The 26,178-nt window shown below is 38.5% G+C and overlaps 1 protein-coding gene across 3 annotated transcripts in view; it reads left to right on the top strand.

Annotated features, from left to right (window-relative positions):
- Positions 1-6,863: 6,863 nt before the first annotated feature.
- CPED1 (cadherin like and PC-esterase domain containing 1) overlaps positions 6,864-26,178 on the top strand; it is a 273,386-nt gene continuing 254,071 nt past the window's right edge. The window contains exons 1-2 of one of the 3 annotated variants that reach the window (XM_045847151.1): positions 6,864-6,947; positions 8,362-8,838. In XM_045847151.1, coding sequence (XP_045703107.1) covers positions 8,590-8,838 — 249 coding nt within the window. In that variant the 5' untranslated portion in view covers positions 6,864-6,947; positions 8,362-8,589. Of the gene's footprint in view, positions 6,948-7,555; positions 8,839-26,178 lie in introns of those variants that run through there. The other 2 variants (XM_045847144.1, XM_045847161.1) reach the window with 2 other exon arrangements.

Genomic DNA, 26,178 nt, shown 5'->3' with positions numbered 1-26,178 from the left:
GCAGTTCAGAAGCTGATGTGGGACGTGGAGATAAGGAATGTGTATGCTTGTGTGCACGTTGCTTATTCTCATTCCCCATTTCCAGTGGTCTATGTTAATGAATAAGAATAGTTTTCCTTAGGAAAGTGTACAGTTGCTAGTCTCTAATAATGAACTAATTAAAAACTTTAACAAGTTTAACATGTAGGGAAAAGCAATGGTCACATTTTAATTCTTTTTTCATTGTTGAATCTACCCCAGTAGAGATACCCTCCATGTTGAAAATAAAAACAATTGTAATAGGTACTAAGCTTTGTAGATCATATGGAATACAAGGAGGCAGCTGGAAATATTTCTAAATAACTCTGAACATAAATGCGAGTTGCTTCATTAGAATGACTTTACTAATAACTAGTTAGAAGAAAATTTTAGTATGACTTCCCCAGTGTGTCTCATTAGAATTCATCAAAATTATTGTTTGTATCCTTGAAGCATTTATGTATTTATCTTTAATATGACAAATGACTGTTTTCTTGATTGGGTTTCACAAGGGTGCCAAAAGATGTTTTTGCTTTACCAATGTTTGTCATTTATAAATGTTTAAAAAAGTCCAGTTATCTTGTTGAAAGCAAAAAATGAAGCTTATGTATCAGAGATCACATGGTTTAGATACAGAAGCAGTATTTTGACTCTATGTGGTATACATGTCACCAAAGAACCATGCTTTGACAAAGAGTATTTCCTTGTTGGCCAGATTAGCTAAATGAGTGTCAGCCTTCATTAGAGTGATAAGACCAAACCTCCCCACCTTTCATCCCCCATCACACACATTAATTTTTTTAGGAAACAAATCTGAAGCTTTAACAATTTCAAAATAACTTTTTCTGAAAATAAAAATGGCTGACTGAATTTTGCTTGCATTTAAAAAGAAAGAAACAAGTTAAATTATGTGGCTTTCCTGAGATGATTTTTACCTGGCCAGGTAGCTCATTTGGTTTGAGTGTCCTCTTGACACACTAAGGTTGTGGGTTTGATCTCCAGTCAGGGCACATACAAGAAGCAACCAATGAATTCATCAGTAAGTGTAGCAAATAGATGTTTCTCTTCTCTCTCTTCTCCCCTTCCTCTTTCTCAAATCAATAAACTTTATAAAAAATGTATTATTGTTCCTGGAATATTACAGGTCTACAGAGAAGACAAATGAAATTTCTAATTGAGTAAAAAGAACATAATTTGATACTGTGGTATGACAAAAGAAAGCTAAATTTGTTCATTTATATATTGATTAATAAAAACTTAGAAATTCTGGCTTTATGCCAAGATAAAACTGTCCTAAAGAAAGTAAAACATAATTCACTGGGTTAAACGTTTGTCATTCAACCTGTGTGCTCACTGCTTAAAAAAAGTAGTTTATCATCTATTTGTTTATCTTTTAGAATGTATGTGTAAATATATATGTGTGTGTTATGTATATGAGTATACATATAAATATATTTAGGTATATGGATAAGTTGTTCTTTAGAGGATGCAACTCTTAAAAGCAAATTTGAGAGACTTAAAGCAGATTACATGCACAAAGTTGGATTTGTTTTGAGGAGCATTATAATCACACATTAAGGAAGTGGTTAAAATTCCAATGTCATTGCCACAAACTGTCCACGTGCTCACTATTCTAATTTAAGTAACAATCTTAGCCACATACAAAAATTGTGCAACAATTCCTTTGGTTAAATTTCAGTTTCCCAACCTCAGCTCTATGGGTGTTCCGTGCTGGATGATTTTCTGTGGGGAAGGTGCTTCCCTTGAACCTTGAACCTTGAACCTGTACACTAGATGTTAATAGCACCTTCAGCCTCAAGTGTGACAACCAAAGCTGTCTAGACATTGCTAGATGTGTTCTGGGGCACAGAACTTCCCCACTGGGTTCAAGGTTACCAAGATGTAAAATACTTCTTGGGGGAAGAATGGGAATAATATGGAAAGTATTTGAATTTATGACATGTAGACCTCAAACAAATATGAATTGTTCAATCACTCAAGGGAAGACACTGCCAGAAGACACAAGAATATGGAGTTGAGTAAAATAGTTTCTGTCATAAAGCAGTCTATACTGTAAGATATAATATACTAGTAACTAAAGTACAGTACAGCATCTGATAAAAATAATTTTGGTACTGATGCAGGCAAATTCAAAATGCTTATAAAGAGAGCTTGTGGACAGTAAGCAAGGTCACCAGTGCAGCAGGTCCTGAATAGCATCATTTTGTTCGTCATCTGGTTCTTAACATTGATGAGAAAAATAAAATTAATTCTTTGTCCGGCCACTGTCTGTGTGGAGTTTTCACATTCTCCTTATGTTTGTGTGGGTTTTCTTCAGGGACTTCAGTTTTCTCCCACATCCCAAAGATGTGCATGTGAGGAGAGCTGGCGGGTCTACGTTGTCCCAGTCTGAACAAGTGTGGGTGTGTGAGTGGCCCTGCTATGAAGGTTTCCCGTCCAGGTTGTGTTGTGCCTTGTGCCCTGAGCTGCTGGGGTAGGCTCTGGAGTCAGTGGATTGGAAAATCATTACCGTACATGTTTTTATTAATCTTCCTTAAATGTGTGTATAGTTCACATTTATTTTGGTGTTTAATATTAGAAGTGTTTTGGCTCTTTATTTAGAAGTTTGATGATGTTTTTGTAACCAGAAATATGCTGTAGGAACTTAGCCCATGATAAAATTGGTCTCATGTTGATTTCCTTAAAATCACAGTTCCCCAGAACCTATTGATGGCATTAAGTAAAGACTTACCGTATGTCGAATTTAAAAAGACAATGCCTAGTGTTGCGTATGGGATTTCAAGGTGATTTGTATGCTCAGAAAAACTGGCCTTGGGGACAGTTCAAAATGAAAAGGATTTAGTTTGAAGTGTTTGGTCTATCTGGACTGTTGTTCTCGAGATACATGAAGAGACTGTAGAATTGTCTGTTTAAATAAATAAACATCGAACAAAAGAAGGATAGTAGAAAAATGAAGTTTTGCCCCACAGAATCTTATTTCCATGTGTACATTGAACAAATGCTATGCCTGAGGGAACTCCTGCACATGGTGCCCTTTAACCTTTGACATGCCTCCCTAGACCGTGGCTGAATCCTGCTGTCACTAGGCAGCAGTCTTCAGTGGCTTTTGAACCACTGGAATGGAAGAGAGAAATCTTTACTGAACCTCCCTCCGTAAAAGGTTCAGTGGTCTATTGAAACCTATAGATTGATATACAAAAAGTGACTTTACGTAAGTGAAATGATTTGGAGAGAAGCAATGTAACTGGCTTGAAAGGAAATTAAACAAGTTTAAATGTTGACTGCATTAAAAATTGCAGGACTGTTTGAGGATTTCTGTTCATTCTTCTCTATCATAGAAAGAGCCAGGCATGGGCCTGACTATAGACTGAACTTCTGGTATGTCATTATAATGAAAGGCAAGTGTAATGCTGTAAATACAGATGAAAGCATGCAGGATCCTAAACCTAATCTAAACTAACACTCTATGCCTACATAACTATGGGATAAGGCATAATTGTGACTGAGCATAGCATTTTCCTCCTGAGGGACAGTGAGGGCCCAAAGGCAAGAATTTGACACTGCACATAGAATTTTCTGTTAAATTGTGTGTGTATTTTGCACCACTGACAGTAACTACATGAACTTGACTCATGTTGTCCTTATTCTACCTAAAAAACAAAAGAGATTTTGCTCTGAGTTTACCATTAAAGTTAGTGGTAATATAACAGCATTCTCGGGTAATAAAGGCCAATCTATATCCTGACGACTGTCAATGATATCTTCATTAATATATATTCTGGGAAAAATGTTTTATTTTTGGATTCATACTGTCTGCAGATAAAGGCTAAATACACTCATAAATTTAGAAATATAGCCATCCTTGACCTGGACCTGACTTTCCAGCTGTATCCTCAGTGGTCTTCCACTAAGACGTTAAACCTGTATTTGCCCTTTTGAAGTCATTGAAATCTTCGTGACACTTAAGGGCCTGCTTAAGAAATGACCACTTTCCTTATCACTTTCAAAAAGATGTACGTTCCCTATTTTGAGTCTCCATGGCACTTACTCCCATCTTAGTTGTGGCTGGAACAGCTAGCTATACATTTATAAGCCTTGTTCCTTTTTCCTCTTGGGTGTGTAGCTAAACTTCATGTCCCAGTTCACTTTCACTTAGGTGAGCCCATGTTACTGGGCTCTGGCCCATAGAAGGTGGGCCAAAGAATACATGACAATTTGAAGCTTGGCCCCAAAAGAGCTCCCACACCATCCGAATGCCCTTCTCTCATTCTTCATCCGCCTGTGTTTTTCAGAGGACCCCAAGTGGGTGAGCAAGATTCTAGGGTATGGAAGGAAAACCACCAGGTGAAAGGACCGTGGGTGCCAAATGTCTTAATGGAAACTGACAAACCCTGGAAAACTATGAGTGCTTTTATTGTACCAAGCCACTAAGGTTTTGAAGTTGCTTCTTATACAAGTTATTCTACCTTGACCAAGTTATCAGTGTGTTTATTATATTTTAGTAATTTACAACATGTGTCATATGTCTTCTGTTGTCCACAGTGCCTAGGACAATGTTTTGGCATAGTAAAGATTTAAATACATGATTCATGATCTAAAAACATCATCTTATGTTCAAAGCTAATGGAGGAAGTTCTAAAGCCAGCATTAGATGAAGGGTGGTAGGAGCTGAGGAGAGGGCCCTCAAAGTCTAGGGAAGAAGTGCTGGAGGCTGAGCGTCCAGGTATCGTTGACAGCACTGCCAGGATGTAATTCACATCACCATGGTCAAGAGCCTTTTGAAAGGGAAAGGCTTCCTCTGTAGGAAAGATACCAAGAGGGCCCAGAACCTGAAGATTTCACCTTCCTGCCAGGTTGTAGGAGAGAGGAAATCCATTTCAAAATGCATCCTTAGAAAGATAACTTAGAAGTCTCAGGTACCCTTTGAGGGCTAGTGATCACTAAAGTTGATACTCAGATGAAGTATTTTATAAGGAAGCTGATACTCAAAGATGTAAATTACTTTCCCAAAGTTCCAGATCCCACACTGGAATCTTGTCTATTATGGATATTTTTACTGCTCTAGTTTAAATGATAAAATGCCTTCTACAAACAATGATTATTAAATAAATCTCCCTTCATCACCACTCCATACTAAAAGCTAAACTGAAGCATATGTTATAAAAGGGTATATTTTGTGTTGGAGAGGCCTGTCATTCTTGTCCCAGGTTGATGCTCCTTACATAGCAGCCCTTGGACACTGAAATGATTTAGTGGAAGGGCTACTTTATGAAACCAGACACATAAAAACATTCACTCTGAAACACAGCCAGAATCCACTGGCTCCTAGTTCTGCATATTTATCCTCCTACTCCCCACACTGAACCAACCTTTTATTCATTCCTTCCTCTTCTGATGCCTCATACTCTAACACATACTTCCCTTACTACTCGGGCATAAATCCCTCCCATCTGCAGTCTCCACCTACAACTCACTCCCACCCCACCCTCTCAATCTTCCACACTAGCATCTGCCACCCACTTCCATCTCACAGAGTAACAGGGAGAGATCTAACACTAAGTGCTCATGCTTGCCTTTGGTACTTCTGTGTCCCCAGAACTCCATTATGCTGGTAATTATCTGTTCAGGTGTTTGACACCACATAAGACTGAGCTCAGTCTCAGGATCAAAAGCATAACAGAAATGCATTCAGCATGCTTTCTTCCAACATATGCACACAGAATGCTTATGTGCTTTCCATAAAATATTTCATCTGGTCATGCCCAACAGCACTTCAATGGAGACATTAGTATCCTCATTTCATAAACCACATGCTAAAAAACAATTAATAAAAAGCAACACAATTCATACCCAGGTTGGATTAATTCTAATGTCAAATGTTGTTTATGGACTCCCTTAGTTTGTTTGGGGCTGATTCCTGCTCTTCTTTCTGCCATCCCAGTCTAATTAACTTTTTTCTCTCTTCTGCAGACATCACTTTATCTGCTGTCCTCTCCCACTCCCTCAGACTAATGGTAAAAATAGGAAAGTGGGTTCTTCAATCTGCCAGCATTATTTCTAGAACATTAATTTTCCATCTTCTTTCAGACTCCTGTTATCTGAAGTCTAGCTCTAAAATTATCTCTGTTGTTGTTTTCCTCTTCTCCCAGCCCCAAGGCAATATTACTATAGCATCCGATTTATTGTCTCTTTTGTATCCTGTAGTCAACAATTTAACAATGCATAAAAATGACCCTTTATATTCCTCAAACTCTTGGTTTTTCAGACTTTTTACCTTAATAGAACTGCATGTCCATTACTTTTCATGTAGTAAATAACTGTCACACCCTGGATCTCATCGACACAGGGACAATTATGACTTACAGATATCATAATTCCTATGATGTCTCAGATCATATTGTATCCACCAAAACTACCTTCCAAAACACTATTGTTTAGTCATTTCTTCTAAAATCTCTCTTGACTTCCTAAAGTCAAGTGCCACTTCATTTTTCTATATTCTTTCACTTCTCATGAGATTGAGGACCCTGATGCTATAAATTAATATTAAACACACTAGAAATATATGAAAGGACTTTGCATAAATCTAGATTTAGTGTGAATATTTATTCTGCAAAACTGAAGCTGTTTTACAAGAAGGCATAGAAGTTGTTTCCTACCTGTAGATGCCCATTTCTCAGTCTACAGTAGCTGAGCACCCCTAGGGGGCGCACCATCTCACTAAATCTAAATGACTAACGAGCGTGCCTAAAGGATGGGGTCACTCTGGGGGTGTGGCCTCACAGGAGAATCTCAGCCCACAAAAACGAGTTTGAGTTAGAAACAGGTTACAAATCTATTTAGATTCAGAGCCTTTGGAGATGACTGCTACGAGCCTAAACCAATTCGCAAAGCGAGGGCTGGGAGAGGTGAGCACCACGCACAAGGCAGATTGCTTTTCCCCCTGAAGTTCCCTCAGCTGACTCAGCAAAAGTGGGTGGCGTTTGCAGAATCGCCAGACTAGGAGTGTTTTTGCGGGCAGTCTATATAGCAGCAATAGATTGAATTGAATTCTGGACAAAGCATGCTGTGTACGCCTTTCTGTAGAGCAAAAGTTACCCATACCTGTTACAATCAACTATTATAAGAGCAGTGCCAGCAATTAGCCTTTGAAAGGCTCAGCCATTAGTCCAGGACAGGACTAATAATAACTGTGATATGAGTTAGGTACTAAAACAGAAAGGTCACTTCCAGTTATTCTGTGAATACAACAGGCTTGCTGTTCTGAGGTCCAGACAGCAGTTGTGACCCCATGAGAGTGACCACAATTCTCTGAAGTGAAGATACTCCCAATTCACGCAGTCTTCTTTGATCTCACCCTCGACTTCTGTCATCAGTTGACTGAAGGGCTATTTGTTTTTGCAACATTATATTAGGAAACAGAAATTACATAAGGCATCCAAATCAAATGTGTATTTAAAATTCTGCAGCCCTGGAGAGGCAGACGCATTTCGGGGGGAAAGAAATGCTGTTCTCAGTCTGTGGAAGCCCCTGTTTCTTTCTCATCCAGAGCTGACCGCGCGGCTCCAGCTGCCCCCGAGGACCCGAGGAGCCCGGGGCAGTAGTCCCGCCCCGCCCCGCCGGCCTGCCGGTGTGGCTGCGGTGCCCCGCGGCTGCTGCTGCCTACCGGGAGGGCGGCAGGCGCGCGTGGGGCTCTGTGTGTCCACGCGGGCGTCCGTGTGGGGGAGATGAATTGGAGTCACACGACTGGGTGTTACCTTCTGAGTGGTTCTGATCAACAATCCACTGGGGTGGGGGGTGCATGGAAACTTTTTCTGCCTAAAAGGATGAAAACCGAGTAAGTACACAGAATTTTGAACTTGAAACGGAACGTAACAAATACAAGCAAAACCCTAGCAGTAACCGTGTCCATTCAAAGCGTTCATTCTTTTTTTAATATTAAAAGCCATAAATGCTTACAGGAAAGTGGCAATTTAAAACTGAATGAAGGGAAGTAGTTAAGGAACTTGAAAGGCGGAAAGCAGGACTGCTTTTAAAACCGGAGGAAAACGAGGAACTGCTAAGGCAAGCTGGCCTGCGCCCAGCTGTGCAACAGGCGCTTTTGGTTTTAACCTATTGCGTTCTTCAGCGCGGCTCCGAGGATCCAGATACACTCTGGTGTTTGCTGTCTTCTCTTTTCCTGTGAAGTCTTCACTGGGAGTTTAAGGATGTTGTGGAAATAAGGCATTACCGGAAGCAACAGTTTGGCAGCCTGAGATACATTCAGGATATTAGTTACAACTATTATTATTTTGATGTCTTCTTCTTCTTTTTTTAACCCAGGACAGACACTTTTTACTGTCATCCATGGAAGGGCTCTTAGTAACCGCCCCAGACTTTTTGGATCTATAATTCTTTGGCATGATCCTTCGGAAAGTTCTTAAGCGGGATGGAGCAATCTTGATGTAAGCTGTGGAAAAAGAAGACATTTGTATTCTTCATGCTGACAAAAAATAGCTGCTATGACTTTTCCGGCAACGTGGACAGGGGCCAAGTGAAGCTGAACTGGTCATGGTCTGTCGTCCAGTGTTCCTTTGTCGTCGGCGATTTTGCCCCCGGCCTTTCTTGGTGGGCTTGGTGGTGGCAATCTGTCTTTTCTACCAGACCCTGACACTCCGAGGGACGAAGAAGCTCGCAGGTACTGTCCCTGGGGCTGCCCCAAACACACCCACCGAAACCCAGGCAAGCAGATGCGAAAAAGGATTCTCTGTGGACAAACAGTGCTTCCTTCTCTCCGGTAATGCGCAGGAAATCAGAAAGGTAAGACCGTTATCAGTTAACCTTGACATTTTCTGCAAAGTAGCCTCTCTCTGTCCTTTCCATAAAACTAAAATTAACTTCCATGAGGGCTGAAAGGGAGCCAGGGTGTACACAGCCCAGAGAGTGACCTTATGACAGTGAAACACATGTTAGCTTCAACTTCTTACTTCCAGAAAGCCCAGGCCATTATTTTATCTCTTAGAATTTCACTTCATTTCAGCTGAATGAAATAGGCAGTTTGGAGGAGGTGGGAGTGATGTGAACATTTTCTAAACTATTAGTATTCTAAGAGACCTAAAGATTTAAAGTTTAGGAACATAAACTAAAGATTCCTAAAATTTGATAAACATCGGTGTCTCTTTCCTCAGAGCAGTCAGGATGAGTGACCAGACCACTTCAGACTCAAAGATACTTCAAAATTTCAATTTGCAATAGGTTAAATCAATTGTTAATTAGTGGGCACTTTTCTAGAGCAAATATTTATTTCTGAAACATTTAAAAGAAAAAATATAATAGGTTTCTTCAAAAGAGCTGACACACTATTTTATTGCTTATAGAAACAGGAAAATATAGATTGTTCTATACTTACATTAGCTAATTAACTTTACTAATCTCACTTGTCAAGTTGTTGGCGAAAACTCATAGGAACACTTAGAATTTCTGCTTTAATACACCATTCTATGCTTGTCAGTGAAATGATGACATTTAAAATGGTTCAGTCAAAAAGAGAACAAGAAAAACACACAGACAGAATTCATAATAGCAAAGTCAATGATTTCTGTGCTATGGCAGGTATTATAGCAAGATGATTTAGGAATCCATAAAGTACTGTCTTATTTCTGCAGTAAATCCTGTGATCACGGTTATTGTTTGGAGTAGAATTTCTTATTAAATATCAGCAGTACTTCTACTATTATTGCCCACACCTCTAGCACCAGCACCGTCTGGCTTTAAAAACTCATGGATTTCATATCAGACTTATAACCCTGTGAGATAGATAAGATAACTTTGAGTGTCATTATTTTACAGACAAGATGAATGACATTTGAAGGTGTCCAGGCAGGCCACTGGGCCAGCATTCTGATGTGGTACATCTACCTGGTTTCTTCTGTAGGACTGATGCTCGAAATAAAGATAAGTTCAAAGCTTCTAATAATAACTCGTGAAGCCGCAACTCTAGAACTGATTGAACTACAAAATAATATTAGGTTAAAACAAAGGAAATTCACACTTTTTAATGACTATTTTATCAATAATGTCAAGAAGCATCTTAACCAAGAAATATGTGATGTAAAAAATAGCAGATAATGACTTAGAAACACTTCTGGATGAACTTCAACTGCAAGTGTGAATCAATTGTTAAATACTCTAAAGTAATTGAAGAATGTGCATTTTTGTTCATTTATATTAGCATTAACTTAACTCTTGCAATTTTTGTGCTTTTTTGAGTAACTCAAATTTATAATGGGTGTAAACTAACTTTTGAAAGTTACTTCTTGTTTGTTTCTAGTATCAATAAATATCATTTCTTTAAAAATAGTTGAGATGGTTTTGCTATTTAAGTGCCTAAAATTTTTGCTGAGAATTTTGGGCAAAAAGGTTTTTATTCATTACCTTACAGTCCTTCTTAGCCCTAGTTGACTTCACGTGAGTCCTGCTTTTGCCTGTAACTTAGGCATATGTTAACTGTTATTTCTAAGCTGTCACAGAAAATTCCATTTGAGCTTTGGATCTCCTGCTACTTAAAAACCATCTGAAACTTATCGGCTGCTTGTGTAAAACATTCACTGTAGAATTTTCTTCACAAAAAAATGACAAATATATGATGATTTTTTTCAAATTGTTGACAGCCTTAAATATTTTAATCATAAGCAAGATTCTAAACTCACAGTTACAATCCAGAAATCCAGTAGATATGATCACTGAATTTCCAAACATTTGTCACTTAATTCTCTATTTTTAACTTAACTTGTGCCAGCCATTGGTTTAGAGCCATTTTTTAAACTAGAGATAGAAAGGAAGTTAGATGTGGAAGTTAGTTTAAATCAGGTATAAATTACTTATTGTTGTGATATAGGACACACAAGAGAATTAAATAATAATCTAGTTTTAAAGACTAATATTCTTTCTGATGGTTTAAGTGAAGAAAGAAATGCTTTTGAGATCAACATATAGATCATTCTCACAAAAAGCTACTTATTAAACTTTATTTAAAAATAACTGATAAGATACTACATAGATTTTCTTTAAGACCCTTAAGATCTAAAATACAGCGTTTAGGACTTTTGTAGAAGAAGCATTGCTTCTACCTATAAAATTTGGGTTTTGTTTTTACCTTGATTAATATAACAAAATATGCTTGTCACTAGGGCTTTCCCTGACTACGTCCATCAATCTTTAAGTGATTTTTAAAGTTACTTAAAATAGGTGGATTTGACCTGAGGTTCATGGATTCCAGAAAGTACTTGGATATATAAGGTGTTTACTGAAATCAAGCATTTTGTGGAAAATATTATTGTGTGTATGTGTATGTGCAATTATCTGGGAAAAGTCATGATCCTCTTCAGATATTCATACCCAAAGAAATATCAAGAAACATGAAAAATGCTTAAAAAGCCAAACATTTAAACTTTAAACTAACTGCCTCCCCAGAAAGTAGAAGTTGCATCTGGATTTACAAGTCTAACAAAAGGAGAAAAATTCTTAAAGCCTCCACCAGAGGACATTTGAAAAAGTGATTTAATGAATGCTGCAGAGTCTGCAGGAATGTACTTTCAGAAACCAAAGTGTATCTCATGGAGTGTTTCTTGAACCATAGTTTTCATACTTTCATGAAAGAGCCATGAGTATGTTCCAGCCTTTCGGTTTCTGTTGTTTCTAAGAGAAGATCTTTTGTACTGAATCAGCCCAGCCACAGAGGGCTCTGCAGTTGTAATATTTAAAGGTGGGTTCTCTTTACATCTTTACAGTTGGGATCTGGTTCAATGTCTAGAACTGTTTTCAGTAGAGATTGAGATCATGGTATACAGTATATGCCAACTTTCCAAAGTGAGGAAGTACTCTCCTTCTTTCTGGCCAAATTTTAACTCTCTTTTCCATTTTAACTTCCTAAGAAGCCTTGCTAAGCTGACATACTTTTGTCATTTCTGGGTTTTCTCCCAACATAACTTATTTGAATTTTGGCTGGTAATTTGATGTGTCTTAAAATTACATCAATTTAATGTATATACTAAAGACAATTTCAGTTGTTTTCACTAAAGTACGTCAGTCAGCAGATTTACTTATTTTTATGGAATCTAACACTTTAATATGTATTTTGTAACATAGGAACACATAAATTATAAACAGAAACAGTGGAAGAAAATCTCCTTAGTATGTGCTCCTCTAGTGGAAACTTTGCTATTTGGGGAATACGTTTGTACTCACCCTAGCCATGTGGTTCTGATTATGTCCTGTTGATGTTCAAGAAGAATTACCATTTCTTTGTTGCTTGACTGTTCATTCTCCTTTTCTTCTTGCCTTCATTCTCCTTCAGTAACTCTTCTTTACTACTCTTTCCAGTACCCAACCCTCACCCAATGCAAATTAATGAATGTTTTCACTACAAATATGTTTTTTTTGTTTTGTGCTTCTAATAATGTGCTGCTAAATATCTTCCAAGATACTTAACATTTGAGAATTTCTAACAATTACTTGTTTAGATCAACTTTTCTAGAAATAGAAGCAGAGGCATACACTTAATGCTAACACTTTATTGAATGGTACAATCCCAGAATGCAAGAATAGGGGCAAGGAAAGGAAGAGGGAGAACAGACACAAATGGGTGCATTATTGAGAGCCATTTCCAGAGAAGCTGTGTTAAACTATTTTGTATGCAAACAGGCACTGGGGTAAGTGGGCAAGAAAGGCTAGTAATTATCTTCTGGCTTTCCTTTTCTTCTGTCTTCCATTGGCTAGAGTTTGTCCCACCCTACTTCCAAATAGTGTTACCTGGAGCCTCTGGGCAGCCACTGGGGAGCCAGGGCCCCAGTGGTGCAGTCCTGCTAGGGCAAAGGTGAGCTGCTCCCTCCTTTTATATATCTCTATCTATCTCTCTATCTCTCTATCTATTTCTATCTCTATCTCTATCTCTATTATCTCATCTGTCTCCATCTATCTATATATCCCCTCACCCAATGACATTTTATTTTCATTGCTTTTAGAGAGAGAGGAAGGGAGAGAGAGAATCATTGATGTTAGAGAGAAGTACTGATCAGTTGCCTCTGGATGCATCTGGACTGGGGATTGTAGGTGCCCTGACTAGGAATCAGACCTGCAACCTTTTGGTTATGGGACAACGCTTCAACCAACTGAGCCTCACTGGCCAGAACCTCCCTCCTTTTCCATCAGAAGTGTTCATAGGAGCTCCTAGACTTGTGACAGCTGAGGTAGTAAAAAGAGTTTCCATAGCTTACCACAATAAATGGCCTGAGCAATACCCACTGGAAGGGTATGTGAGGCAAGCTGATCTAGTGTTTGATACAGCACTTATGCTGATTTTGCTTTCTAAAATCCATAGAAAATGCCAAAATGTGCCCTTACTTTTGGGAAATGGCTTTGCTTTCTTTAAATGAAATGTTTGTAATTGTCACACTGAGAACTCTCCTCTTTCTCCTCATTCATTTATTATTCTACTTATTCATTTTCTACATTCATTAAATAAATATTTATTGAATAGTTAATGTGTGCATGAATAGTTTTATGTTGTAGAGAGAACACTCCAGAAAGCACATTGAAGGATGGACTGGAGGGGGTAGAATTGAAGCTAGGTAGAGCAGTTGGGAGGCAATTTCAAAATATTAACACACCTTTTTTGCCAAATCTTCCTTTCCTCTTGTGTTCTTGAATATGCTTTTTCAACCTTTTACAGACTGATTCTGGCGTTACTCTCTCTTAGTCACAATATTTCAGAGTTACTCTCTGTTAGTTACAATATTACAATATGTTACGTTATGTTATTAATTTATGTTTAGAGAGAGGGGAAGGAAGGGAGAGAGTGTAACATTGATGTGTATGAGAAACAGAGATAGGTAAAGAAACATAGATCTGTTCCCTCTCACACGCCCCGAGCTGGGGGGGACCTGACCCATAACCCAGGCATGTGCCCTAGCTGGGATTTGAACCAGCGACCCTTCATTTCACAGATTGGTTCTCAATCCACTGAACCATACCAGCCAGGGTGACAACATTACAATTTTATATTTAGACCATACCTTCTGCTAATAAACATATTCATAACTGATAAAACAACAAGCTTTCACTGCACTTGGCAATACACCTCACCCGATATGCTCCGTCTTTGTCCTTGCCTTCAGAGAAACCATGGCTTGTTCTCTCTGGGTGCACTTCTGGCCACTCCTACACATCCCTTTCAATTTGGTCTTTTCTACAGAAATGTCCAAATTGGTGACTCCTTGGCTACCAGATTAAATTAATTTATTTTCAATCTACATTTTTCTCCTGTGAAGAATTTTGCACTATTAGGCAACAACTTTTTCTTGAAACTCCCCTTTTGATTTCCATGACACAACAGGGTTATTCTCTGTCCAATGTGAAAACCTGGCAGCCTCCTTTCAGTGTTCCTTTACTCAGGCCGATGCTAACAGTAGACATTCCCGACTTCAGTGTATTGGGCCTTTGTTGTCTTGTTTTGTACTTTGTTTTGGTGATTATTTCAACTTTGCACATTTTTAATTTTTATCCTTTTATATACAGATAACCTTTCAGGAATAATTATATCTTGGATCTCACTCCTGAAGCTTCAAATATGCTTCCCCAATTTTATTGTTATCTTTTATTTGGGGAGTAACAAGAGCTTTGAAAACTCAAATAACTTTCTTTCAAAATTTTCATGCCCAAATCAATGACTCTTCTTGACCTATTTCCATAAATAGCACTACCCTTCCCACATTCCTCTGGATGCATAGGTTTTAAAACTTAGAGTTATGTTTGGCAATTATTGCTCTTTCTCCATACCTTGCCCATCACCTCATCTTTCTAGCCTGTCTCCTCACCAAATCTGTAGGCCTGTCACTGATCTGCATGGACAATTCCAAGTTAGAAAGGCAACAACATTTTTCAGATTATTTTTTCTTTTTAAAAATTGTTATCTATTGAAAAATTTAAATCAAAATAAGAACACAAAATATAAAATTTACCTTGTTCATCATTTTTAAAAGTACAGTCCAGCAGTACTAATCATATTTACATTGTTGTGTAGAGGCCACAGTATTCTTGCCTTGCTCACAGTCCTTATTTGAAACCATTTTTTTTCAGCCCCACTCAACTGGAATGCTGCATTTCCCTGGCTTATGACCTACACCTAGATTTCCTCTCTATTAGTTATGATTAGTTAAATGCTGCCTTTAGACATACTGTTCCTTTTCTAGCTCTGACTTTGAACCTCTCTCTGAGACCATGGTTTGCCTTTGGCCCTTTATCATACCGAGTGACTTTAGTATTACCTGAGCACAGCACGTATTGCTCTGTAAAGTGGCCTTTTCTCTAGCTCCCTAAATGAATCCAAAAAATAACAAATCAATATTTTAAAAGCTTAGCGTCTTCTTCCACAATCTCTATGCTGTGTCGTCATTGTCATCAATTTAGACTATTTCAGTAGTCTAATTGGTTATCCCTCAATCTACCTTCACATTCAAAGCCATCTGTGCATAACTCCTATAATATTGCTCCTGAAAAGCTTTCAGTAGTTTTAATGTTGAGTGCCCACTAAGTTGAGTAGAAACTATCTTTTCTGCTCCTAGCATGTCCCAAGATAGTTTTTCAGCCCTGTCTCTCACTCTGCCTTTATTCGGAATCCATAAGCCAGCCCATACCCTGTTCTCCAAATACCAACATCTCTACCTCTGCCTGAAGTCTCCTCCAGGAAGTCTGCTCTAGTTGACACCTCTAGTAATCTTTCTGATTGTTCTCAAAGGATTATGAAACCTATGGAATTTCACTTCCTTCATGGTGGCAAGCCTTATCTCCATAAGTTGATGCATACTAAACATGCCTAATAAAACTTATTTTTCATTATAACTACTTAGAAATGAATAAACATGAGAATGTTAGAACTGGAAACAAGTTAGAGATCATTAAGTTCAAGGTCTTTATTTTATAAGTGAAGAAAATGAAGCTCACAAAAGAAAAGGGCCTCTCTGAAAGCAACACATCATGCCAATGATGATATCTGGATTAGATTAAGACTTGTGCTTTTCTCTATCTCCTCTGTATTTCCACACACTATCCCCATTCATTGGCATTATGAATGTATACATTGAAAGTCTAACCCCCCAGTACCTCAGAATGTGATCTGAAATATGGTTGTCGTAGATATGATTAGTTAAGATGAAGTCACACTGGAGTAGGGTGGGCCCCCAATCCCATATGACTGGTATTATGAGAAGACAGCCACATGAAGACAGAGACACAGGGAGACTGCCATGTGATGATAAAGACAGAGATTGAAGTCATGCAGCTGCAAGCCAAGGAGCCCCAAAGATTGCTGGCAATCCCCCAGAAACTTGGAAGAATTCCCCTGCAGTTTTCAGAGGGAGCATGGTGATGCTGACACCCGATTTCAGAATTGTGAGACAATACATTTCTACTGTTTTAAGCCACCCAGTTTGTGGTACTTTGTTATAGCAGCTCAAGGAAATGAATAAAATTGGGGAGGCAGCATAGAGCTCTGGAGTCAGATTAACAGCACTTGCTTCCTCACTACCTGGGCACATTTCTTGACCTCTTTAGGATTTTGTTTGCACACCTGAAACTGGATATATTTTCACCTACCTTACAGGGCTAACATGAGGCTTAAATGAAATCATGTGAAGCACTTAAAGTATCTGGCAGATAGAAAGTGCTCATTGAACTATTAAGTATCAGATATTATGATTTAATATCCTTGAGGATTTACCCATTTCTATAATCCCTACAGATCCTAACATGTTTCCACAGAGTAGGTGAGCAGCAAATAATGGTTGCAGTGAACATAAGTACTTGGGCAACAGTGTCTGAGATGAGAGCCTTGTCGGTTTCCTTTCCCTGTCTGCCAGCTCCTAAGCTGATGCATTTTCACAGGAAATGAACCATCGGAATCAGGACAAAGTTTAGGGGTGCTGATATGTTACTTCAGAGTCAGGTATGCCTATCTGTAGGCAAGGTCTTCAGTTTGGGCTAAATTCCATTTTTTTTTAAGCTTGAGATGTTGGGAAAATAATATGCTACACCTGGGGGTGTAGAAATAGTTGGGGGGCAAGAGGAGAAAAGGTTAAGATGTTAAGATTTTGGACCTTGAAAAAATTTACACACAGGTTGGAGCAAAAGTAGGTTTACAGTTGTGAGTATGTGAAACACAGTTTATTCTTGTATTCGTGTTTATTAATTATCATGTCATTTTCCATACGAACAGCTGTAAATCTACCCTGTATATGTACTGTCTGCCTCCTTACACAGAATACAAGCTCTTTAAGAACAAGGACTTTATTTCACTTACTGCTATATCCTCACTGCCAAAACAGTATCTGACACATAATACTGAGTAAATATCTAGGCAGTGAGTGAATACATAAATGAATCTTGAATTTAAGGGTCAGAGAAGGCCTACTTTAGAGCAGAGGCCAGGAAATGAAATGAGGACAAACCTCTCTCTTTTTTTTTTCAATGACTCTGAAGTTCTCCACTCCATGTTTTTCCTGTTCCAGTGTATCTTGAACTCCTGTACCATTTCTTGCACTTCTGATTAATGCTAATCATCTGCCATTTTGCTACATTGAATCTGCTTCTTCAATTAGCATCCATCTCTCCTGTTCTCGTCAGCTCATTTGTCATGCTGGGATCCTTACCCTACAAACATTCTGGAGGACCTAGCATATTAAAACAAACAAAAACGACATTCTTTCCCAACTACTTTCTAACTACTTCCCATCTCTGTTGGCATCTTTGTCACCATCATCTAACCTCATATTTGAAGGTAAAGATTTTAAAATCATGCTGAGAGCATGTAGACAGGTTCTCAGGAGATGTTGTCAGCATACTAACGGTATACTCATAGAATTAGTTAGCATTTAATGCCTGTAGATTTCTCTGAGATAGTTGATTAGAGCTATGTTAAATTTTTATAATGAAATATGCACATGGGTGAAAATTGTTCATGCTGAGAGAATTTTAAATTCAAATTTGCTTACATTAGATAAATTTTAATGGAGCCTTGATGAAGCTTGTATTTAAGCAAGTTATATTAGGTTTCCTATGAATCAAGGAATTAATCAGTTTATAAGTGTCATTCTCTCTTATTTTTTCAAGATAGGGTTTTTATAAAGATAGCTTCTGCTTCTTTCTCTAATTCTGTTTCTCGTTCTAATGCAATTAGTTAGAAGGTCACATAAGATAAATCCTTTGCAATGGGAACCAGTGACATTATAAGAAGAGCTTCCTGTTATCAACTTTGAGTGTGTAGCCTTTGGGGTGAAGAAATGTTTTGGTTTCATTTTTCCCTTTGGTTTCCTTTGGATATTTTTTCTAGGGAGCCATGGTCACTGAAAAGATGAGCTCATGTTCTAAAATAGGATTCATACTCTCTAACAGAAACTATACCAAAGTTGGACATTTGCAAGATAAACAGTACTTGGTCAGATGTGTTCAAAATGTAAAACATCTTGACCTATTATGTACAGGGTTAAAAATGGAATATACTGATATGATAGGAATTGAGTCTTTGTTGTATGTAAAGATCTTAATGAAGAAAACTTTTTCAATTAAATTCACTAGTGGAGGCTAAGAGTACTTATGATTCAAAATAAAAGATGAACCAAAATCATTATTAAGAAGAGCATATGAATTTGGAGGTACAGAATAGGTCCACTCATGTATTTTGAAATATAGCTATATTTGGTATTTCTAATCTTTACTTGGGGACTGGAGAGACACCCCGTTTCCCCCGGTCCCACCAAACCCATTTGCTTATAGTTCATCCCAACCATAACAACTTGCTAAGCAGGAGTCCCTGTGACTCTGAATATTGCTGATGAGAATAGACCTAACTATCTCCAGCAAGGCTTTCTAATCTCAAACCTTTTAGGTATATTAGATTAGAAGTTTAATAAAACATAGTTATGTTGTGGAACAAAAGAGGACTTTGGTACCTGTTGGTTCAAATTCCTGCTGTCATTTACTAGCTACAGGATGCAGGCAAATTTTACCTGGATTTCTAAATTCTCATTTTCTCACTGAAAATATGGAGCTAACTAAGTTCTCTTTATGAGAACTGGATATTTGGCTGAAAACACCAAGCATGGTGGCTGACCACTGTGAGCATTCAACGTGCCCTGCCTGCCCCTGAGAAGCTGGGTTTCAGCTCTGGCATGAAAATAAGCACTTTAGATGGCTTATTATATCCTTGTTTCAAGAATGCACATATTTTTGATCCTCAGCCTATGTGTTTTCTTCATCAGCTTTTGCTCAGGCAAATGTTTAAGTCGGCATGTTCTATGCTAACAGTCTTCAGTTACTTTTCTCTGAAAGCTCTAAATGCAATCAAATGCAGACACATTCCACTGATTTTTTCAGGACTCTGTATGACACTTCCTTTCTCTCTGGACCAACAAAGTGTTTGAGTTCAAGTAATGGGAATGTGACACATTTTCTCTGATTTATAGAGTATAAATTATTTACAAATTTTGATACTTTAATTCTTTTTGTAGCCAATTTCTTATAGCACACCTCACAGCTGATCTTAAATTGAGCTGATTTCTGCTGCTCTAAGTGTTTTCTGACTATGAGTAAGAGAGGGATCTGGGAAAAACTGGTCAATTCAGAATGGGAGAATCAGGCAAGTGAAAAAAAAGCCAGATGATAGTAGTGAATAACTTATGGAGAGAAAATAGAATTGATTTAAACAGTAATATTGCTCCAGGGTCCTGGTGATACAAGAAAAAGAGGATGTTGTTGGGGTAGTGGAAATCTTCTGAATCACCTGTCAAAGGTTCATGCATCTGAGGCAGATCCTGCTGTGCCCCACTCTCTGAAAGAAAAAGCACCAATGGGGGCCCAGTTCCAATACTGAAGAGTTGAATGACCATGGACAAGTGACTCACTTGGGTTTCATTTTCCTAGACTGTAGCACAAGGGTGGAAATGTCTGTTGTGGAGATATTAGTGGACCAAATTAGACACTGTCACTGAATGCTTTGGAAAATATTGAGACCATACCAAGCAGGGGAATAAATGTTATTAAAAGGGAAATAGGCATATTAAAATTTTTAAGAGTTTATTTGAGCAAAAATCTGTTCAAATCAGGCAGCACCAAACTGGAAGTGGTGAGGAGCACTACAGCAGCAGGAGATCAGGGAGAGACTTTTATACAGAAAAGGCAGAAGCAAAGCAAGGGAATTATTGATGGGCTGTAACTTAAGGCCTAGTTGGCTGTTTGTGATTGGTTGTTCTTAGGTTCTGATTTCATAACTTTGAGGCATTTTTAGACTTAGGTTTTGGTGTGCTTATATAGCCTGAAAAGGATTTAGATCCACATTAGTCCAATGACTTCCTCGTTTAATTAATTTAACACACTCCAAAGGATAACATCATGACAATATTCTCATTGCAGCCCCTCTTGAGGAAAAAAAAGGCTTATTAGCAACATAAATGTGAGTACCAGGGATACTCCTTTTTTCATTAAAAAGTCATAACATAGTATGCTATTTAAATGTCAAGTTACACAGTTATGTTTCAAAATGCCACAAGGAATCCAAAATTGGGCTGTCACAACTGAGTTTCCTCTTGATGTTTCACTGTTTCTTTAACAAGCAATAGAAAGTGAATAGTTTCAGCCCTCAGCCTGGTTCTTCCCAAGTGGAAAATCTAGCATTAATTTAGCCAAATTGCACAAATGCTTCAGGAAAAATGGAACAGGAAATTAACTTTTCTGTAGCAGCACAGGAACTACCTACCCTTAAAAAAGTATCAACCAGAAAGTTGACTTACTGAGCAGTAAACCTTCCCTACTGCACAGACCCAGAAGGCAGAAGCAATTTCAAACGGGCTTTTCCTCACTCTTCACTTTATTATTAACTATCTTTGTAATTTTTTCTGAGTACAGAGTGAAAACATTAACAACATATTTGAAGCTTCCTACACACAAGCTAAACCTATTTATCTAGGTACTTTAGTGCAGAGAAGCTAATTTAAAAGCAGGTAGATATGGGGCAGAGTTGATTTTATTTTTAGTCAAAGAGTAGATAAGGATAAAGAAAAAAGAGAGAAGCTGATTATTTTTCTTTTAAAAAAGCAATGGCTAAAGAAATACTATGTCTGCTTTCTACAAATCTGATTGCTGGGGAGTAGATAAGATGTATTTGTGAGAATATATTCTATCAGCAATAAAACCTAAAGAAGCTAGAATTGTCTCTTCTTTTTACTATAAAAATGCTATTTGAAAAGGAAGCCCTCTTTCTGTGATATAAATATGAGGATGTCTCATTAGCCAATTGATAATACTCATATTCTTAAGCACAATTCTTAGCAAATCCCTAAGCAAAGTCACCAGACATTTATAATAAAGTAACCAACCACTCCCTGTGAAGTTTACCATTTAAACAAAACCTAATTACTGGCAGTCAGATGAGGACTGGGATCAAGTTTACTCAATGCCTGGCATGAAACAGTTTGAAGGGATGGATAAATGGGATCTAGTATAATCCATGCTGTATGTCCAGTGTAGGACTTCCTGTGGTGGCCAGCAGTTTTTAAATTTTAAGTTTTTGTATTTTCAATTGGATTCTTAAACTCTGGTGTCCTATCTAGGTGTCCTCCATTTATAAGATGTCCTTACTTCCTGTTTTCCTAAGAAGACCAAGGCAATCTGTGGTGTTAGATGAGATGGTGGTTTCTTCTTTAGGCTTGGCCTCTGAGGCGTCTCAGCTGGACCTTTTAAGAATAAACTGGATTTCCAGGAAGGGGACTCATTTTTTAGACAGTCACAGAAGAAATCCAAATGCTATTCTGCAATAATTTATCCTCTAGCAGAAGAATTAGAGTTTAAGGAGTTTCAAATTTGATAACAGTATTGGATGATGTTTTATTCTTTCCTTTAGACATAGTGCTTATGTTGTGCTATTACTAGGTATTGTCATCCTGCCAATTTTTTATTTTTAAAGTAAAAAGTTGGCCATCAAATATGTAAACATTCTAGATTGAGTGTGTAGTTTTGAGAGCTCTAAAACAGAGTTTGAAAGGAATATGCGAAGTTGTGTTATGTGTTGGCATAACAGTGCAACATCTGGCAATATGAGCAGGATCAGGAAAGACTGGGTGGAGCCTTCTAGGATTCTTATGGTGTAGGCTGGGGAAAATGTTACCCAGGGGAATCACCAAGGAGAGCCAAAGTTATATATCAGTGCTGGCCAGTAGGCTGAAGGGGAGAGACAAGGAAGCCATGGAAAGTGAGCAGTTACAAGGGTACTCAAAGTAAACAAAAATTCAGAGTAAGTGCTAAGAAGTAAATGCGTACTTAAGGAAACTTGCTGTAAAATTTGGTGTAAGGCAGGGTGTTCTTTTAACCAGGTAGTGTCTGAATCTTTCACACTCTCTCCCCCATTCTTCTTAACACTTTGGCCCTCACATGGGTAGGATGAGGGTTTGTGAGCTGTATGTCTCTATCCTGTAGCTTTTCATTCAACCAAGAACTGGAGCTAACCTTTGCTGCCCTGGAGCTGTGGGTCCACCTACCTGGAGGATGTTGGCTTTCATCCTTACCCATCTGTGCAGTTCCTGGGGACCCTGGGTTTCTGGAGAGAATCCAGATGAACTTGTTGGTGTAGGGATGTGAACACTGAGGGGAGAAGACAGGAGCCTGATATGCTATGTGCATGGGATTGACAAAATAGACACTTGAAGTGGGCTTAGGAACCCATCCTCCTTCCTGGGAGGAGGGGGGAGGGCTATGGATATGGTGAATGGATAGTCAGTGGGTGGAAAATCTTAATCCCCTACTCAGTGCCTGAACCTTATGTCCAGAGTTGTTTTATTTGGCTAGACTCTGTGTCCAGTATAAGGCATGCACGCTATGGCACTAAAAGTGATTCCAGGCTGGCCACCCCAGATTCCTTTTTGATGGCTTACTACAGAAGCCTGGGGTCCAAGTGTGTGCAGTGGTGAAATTCAGGGAAGACCTCAGGCTCAGAGGAGTGCTGAAGTCATGACAGGGCAGAAAGGGTAGTAGCGGGATGAGCAGCAAGCCATGTAGGGAGAGCAGAGAGAAGAGAATGAAGAATAAAGCAGAACTGAAAATGGGAGGTTCATCAACTTAATGGTGGATACTTTTAAAGGTCCTAAGACTGGACAGTGGTGACCATATTTTCTAAGCCAAAAACAGGGAATGTAATGAAGGACTTTTTATATTTCAAGTTGAATTTGTTTATACAACATTCTGACAAAGTATAAAGTTAAATCATATTTAGTTGTACAGTTAATAAACTGCCTAATTTTTATTATTCCAGCACCCAAATCTAAGAAGTATGTTCATTGTATACATGGTATCAATGGCCATTTTTTTCATATGATATGTTTGCTCTACCACTGGGTTTTTATCAGAGAATAGTAGAGATGGTGATCCGCTGATTATGTAACCTCAGACCCAGCTCAAAATGGTCCTATCCTACTTAACCAGATACTGAGTTGCTTTTTAGAGACAACAGACCAAAACTACTTGTCATGCAGCTGACGCATGTGCAGAGGAAAGAACTTTGGCCTTCAGCTGTACCTGGAACCAAAGTATCATCATTGTCATGTTCCCCCACCTCATCCCTACCACCACATTCACCACCACAGGATAGTAACATAATAGGAGCTTGAGCACCAGAGTTTGGTAATAATTATTTTTATCTTTATTGTCCCTAAAGGTGAAGGGATTAAGAAGTACAAACTGGTAGTTACAAAATAGTCATGGGGACTTCTGGCCAAGGTGGAGGTGTAAGTAGACATGCTTCCCCTCCTCATGCAACCATAAGGATCACAATTAATCTCAAAACAAAGTACAACCAGAACTTCCAGAAAATCAAACTGTATGGTAGTCTGACAATCAAGGATTTAAAGAAGAAATATTCACCCAGATGGGTAGGAGGGGTGGAGATGGAGAGCTGGAACAGAGAGGACCAGGTGAGCTGGCAAAGAGTTGTGGTGGTGGCCAGTTGACTAGAAAGTCCCACATTCACCTGTGGTAGATAAAAATTAGGAGGGACACCTGGGGAGCAAGCCATCCCAGGCCTAGCAAGACTGCACAGCCCAGGGTTCCAGTGCTGGGAAAATAAAGCCTCATAACTTTTGGCTGTAAAAACCAGTGGGGGCTGGGGCAGTGGAAGAAACTGCTGGTCTCTCAGGAGAGTCTGTTTAAGGGATCTGCATGGCCCTAGAATCTACACAAACCCATCTACTCTGGGATTCAGCACCAGGACAGCAGCTACAAGGGAGCCAGTCATGTATAGGAAGTGGAGAGAGGGACTGGAAATGGAATGAGAGCCAAGCAAGTGGCATTGTTCCCTCTCAGATGATTCCCCCACATACAGAGCCACAAAAAGACAAAGTGGGTTGCCCACCGTTGTGACTACCTAAGGCTCCTCCCCTAACAACATAACTGGTATGCCAAGACAGGGATCAAGCAGCTCTACCCACTACACAGAAGCAAACACAGGGAGGCTGCCAAACTGAGGAGATAAAGAAATATGGGTCAAATGAAAGAACAGATCAGAACTCCAGAAAAAGAACTAAGCAAAATGAAGATAGCCAACCCATGGGATACAGAGTTCAAAACACTAGTGGCAAGGATTCTTAAAGATCTCATTGAGTATGGCAAATGCATAAGGGAAGAAATGAAGGCTACATTAACTGGAATAAAAGAAAAATCCACAGGGGACCAACTGTGAAGGGAAAGAAGCCAGGGTTCAAATCAACGATTTGGAACATAAGGAAGAAATAAACAGTTAACCAGTACAGAATGAAGAAGGACGAATTAAAAAAAAAGTGATGAGAGAATAAGAAGCCTCTGAGATATCTCTAAATGTGCCAACATCCAAATCATAAGGATGCCAGAAGGAGAAGAGGAAGAGCAAGAAATTGAAAACTTATTTGAAAAAATAATGAAATAAAACTTCCCTAATTTGGTGAGGGAAATAGACATACAAGTCCAGGAAGCACAGAAATTCCAAACATATTGGACCCAAAGAGAGCAACACCAAGACACATCATAATTCAAATGACAAAGGTTAAAAGATAAAGAGAGAATGTTAAAAGCAGCAAGAGAAAAGCAGATAGTTACTTACAAAGGAGTTCCCATAAGACTATCAGCTGATTTCTCAAAAGAAGCTTTACAGGAAAGAAGGGACTGGCAAGAAGTATTCAAAATTACAAAAAGCAAGGACCTAGATTACTTTATCCAGACAAGCTACCATTTAGAATGGAAGGGCAGATAAAGCGCTTCCCAGGTAAGGTCAAGTTAAAGGATTTTGTCATCACCAAGCCCATATATGAAATGTTAAAGGGACTTATCTAATAAAAAGAAGAAAATCACAACTTTGAACAGTAAAATGACAACAAACTCACAAATATCAACAATCAAATCTAAGAAAAAGAAAAACAAAAGCAAAACCAAAAACAAGCCAGTCAAACAACTAGGAACAGGAACAGAATCATAGAAATAGAGATCACATGGAGGGCTAGCAGTGGGGAGAGGGGAGGGGGAGAATGTGGGAAAAGGTTCAGGGATTAAAAGGCATAATTGGTAGGCTAAAAATACACAGGGGATATTAAGAATAGTATTGGAAATGAAGAAGCCAAAGAACTTATATGAATGACCCATGGACATGAACATGAGGGTACCAGGCAGAGGAGGGCAAAGGGGAAGAAGTTGGGACCAATGTAATAGCATAATCAATAAAATATACTTAAAAACTGTAAAAATAGTCATGGGGATATAAAGTACAGCATAGGGAATGTAGTCAATAATATTATAATAACAGTATGGTGCCAGGTAGGTACTGGAAATATCGGGGGGATCACTTTGTGAATTATGTGATTGTCTGACCACTGTTCTGTACACCTGAAACTAATACAAAATAACACTGAATGTAAACTGTAATTGAAAAATAAAATTATAAATAAAATAAATGCTTTTTTGCCCTTAATATACAAACACTAGCTTTTTTCATATTCTACTTTAATTTGACACCCCTTGTGAAATCATATGATTCAAAATTTTTTGACAAGGCTGGTGTGACTTGGTTGGTTGGGTGTCATCCACAAAATGAAAAGGTCG

This window comes from Phyllostomus hastatus, unplaced genomic scaffold (genome assembly GCF_019186645.2).
Source record: "Phyllostomus hastatus isolate PE091 unplaced genomic scaffold, TTU_PhHast_1.1 phas_contig_118, whole genome shotgun sequence".
NCBI classification, from domain to species: Eukaryota; Metazoa; Chordata; class Mammalia; order Chiroptera; family Phyllostomidae; genus Phyllostomus; species Phyllostomus hastatus.
Note: the sequence above shows the minus strand (reverse complement) of the source record. Positions and strands in the feature narration are given on the sequence as shown.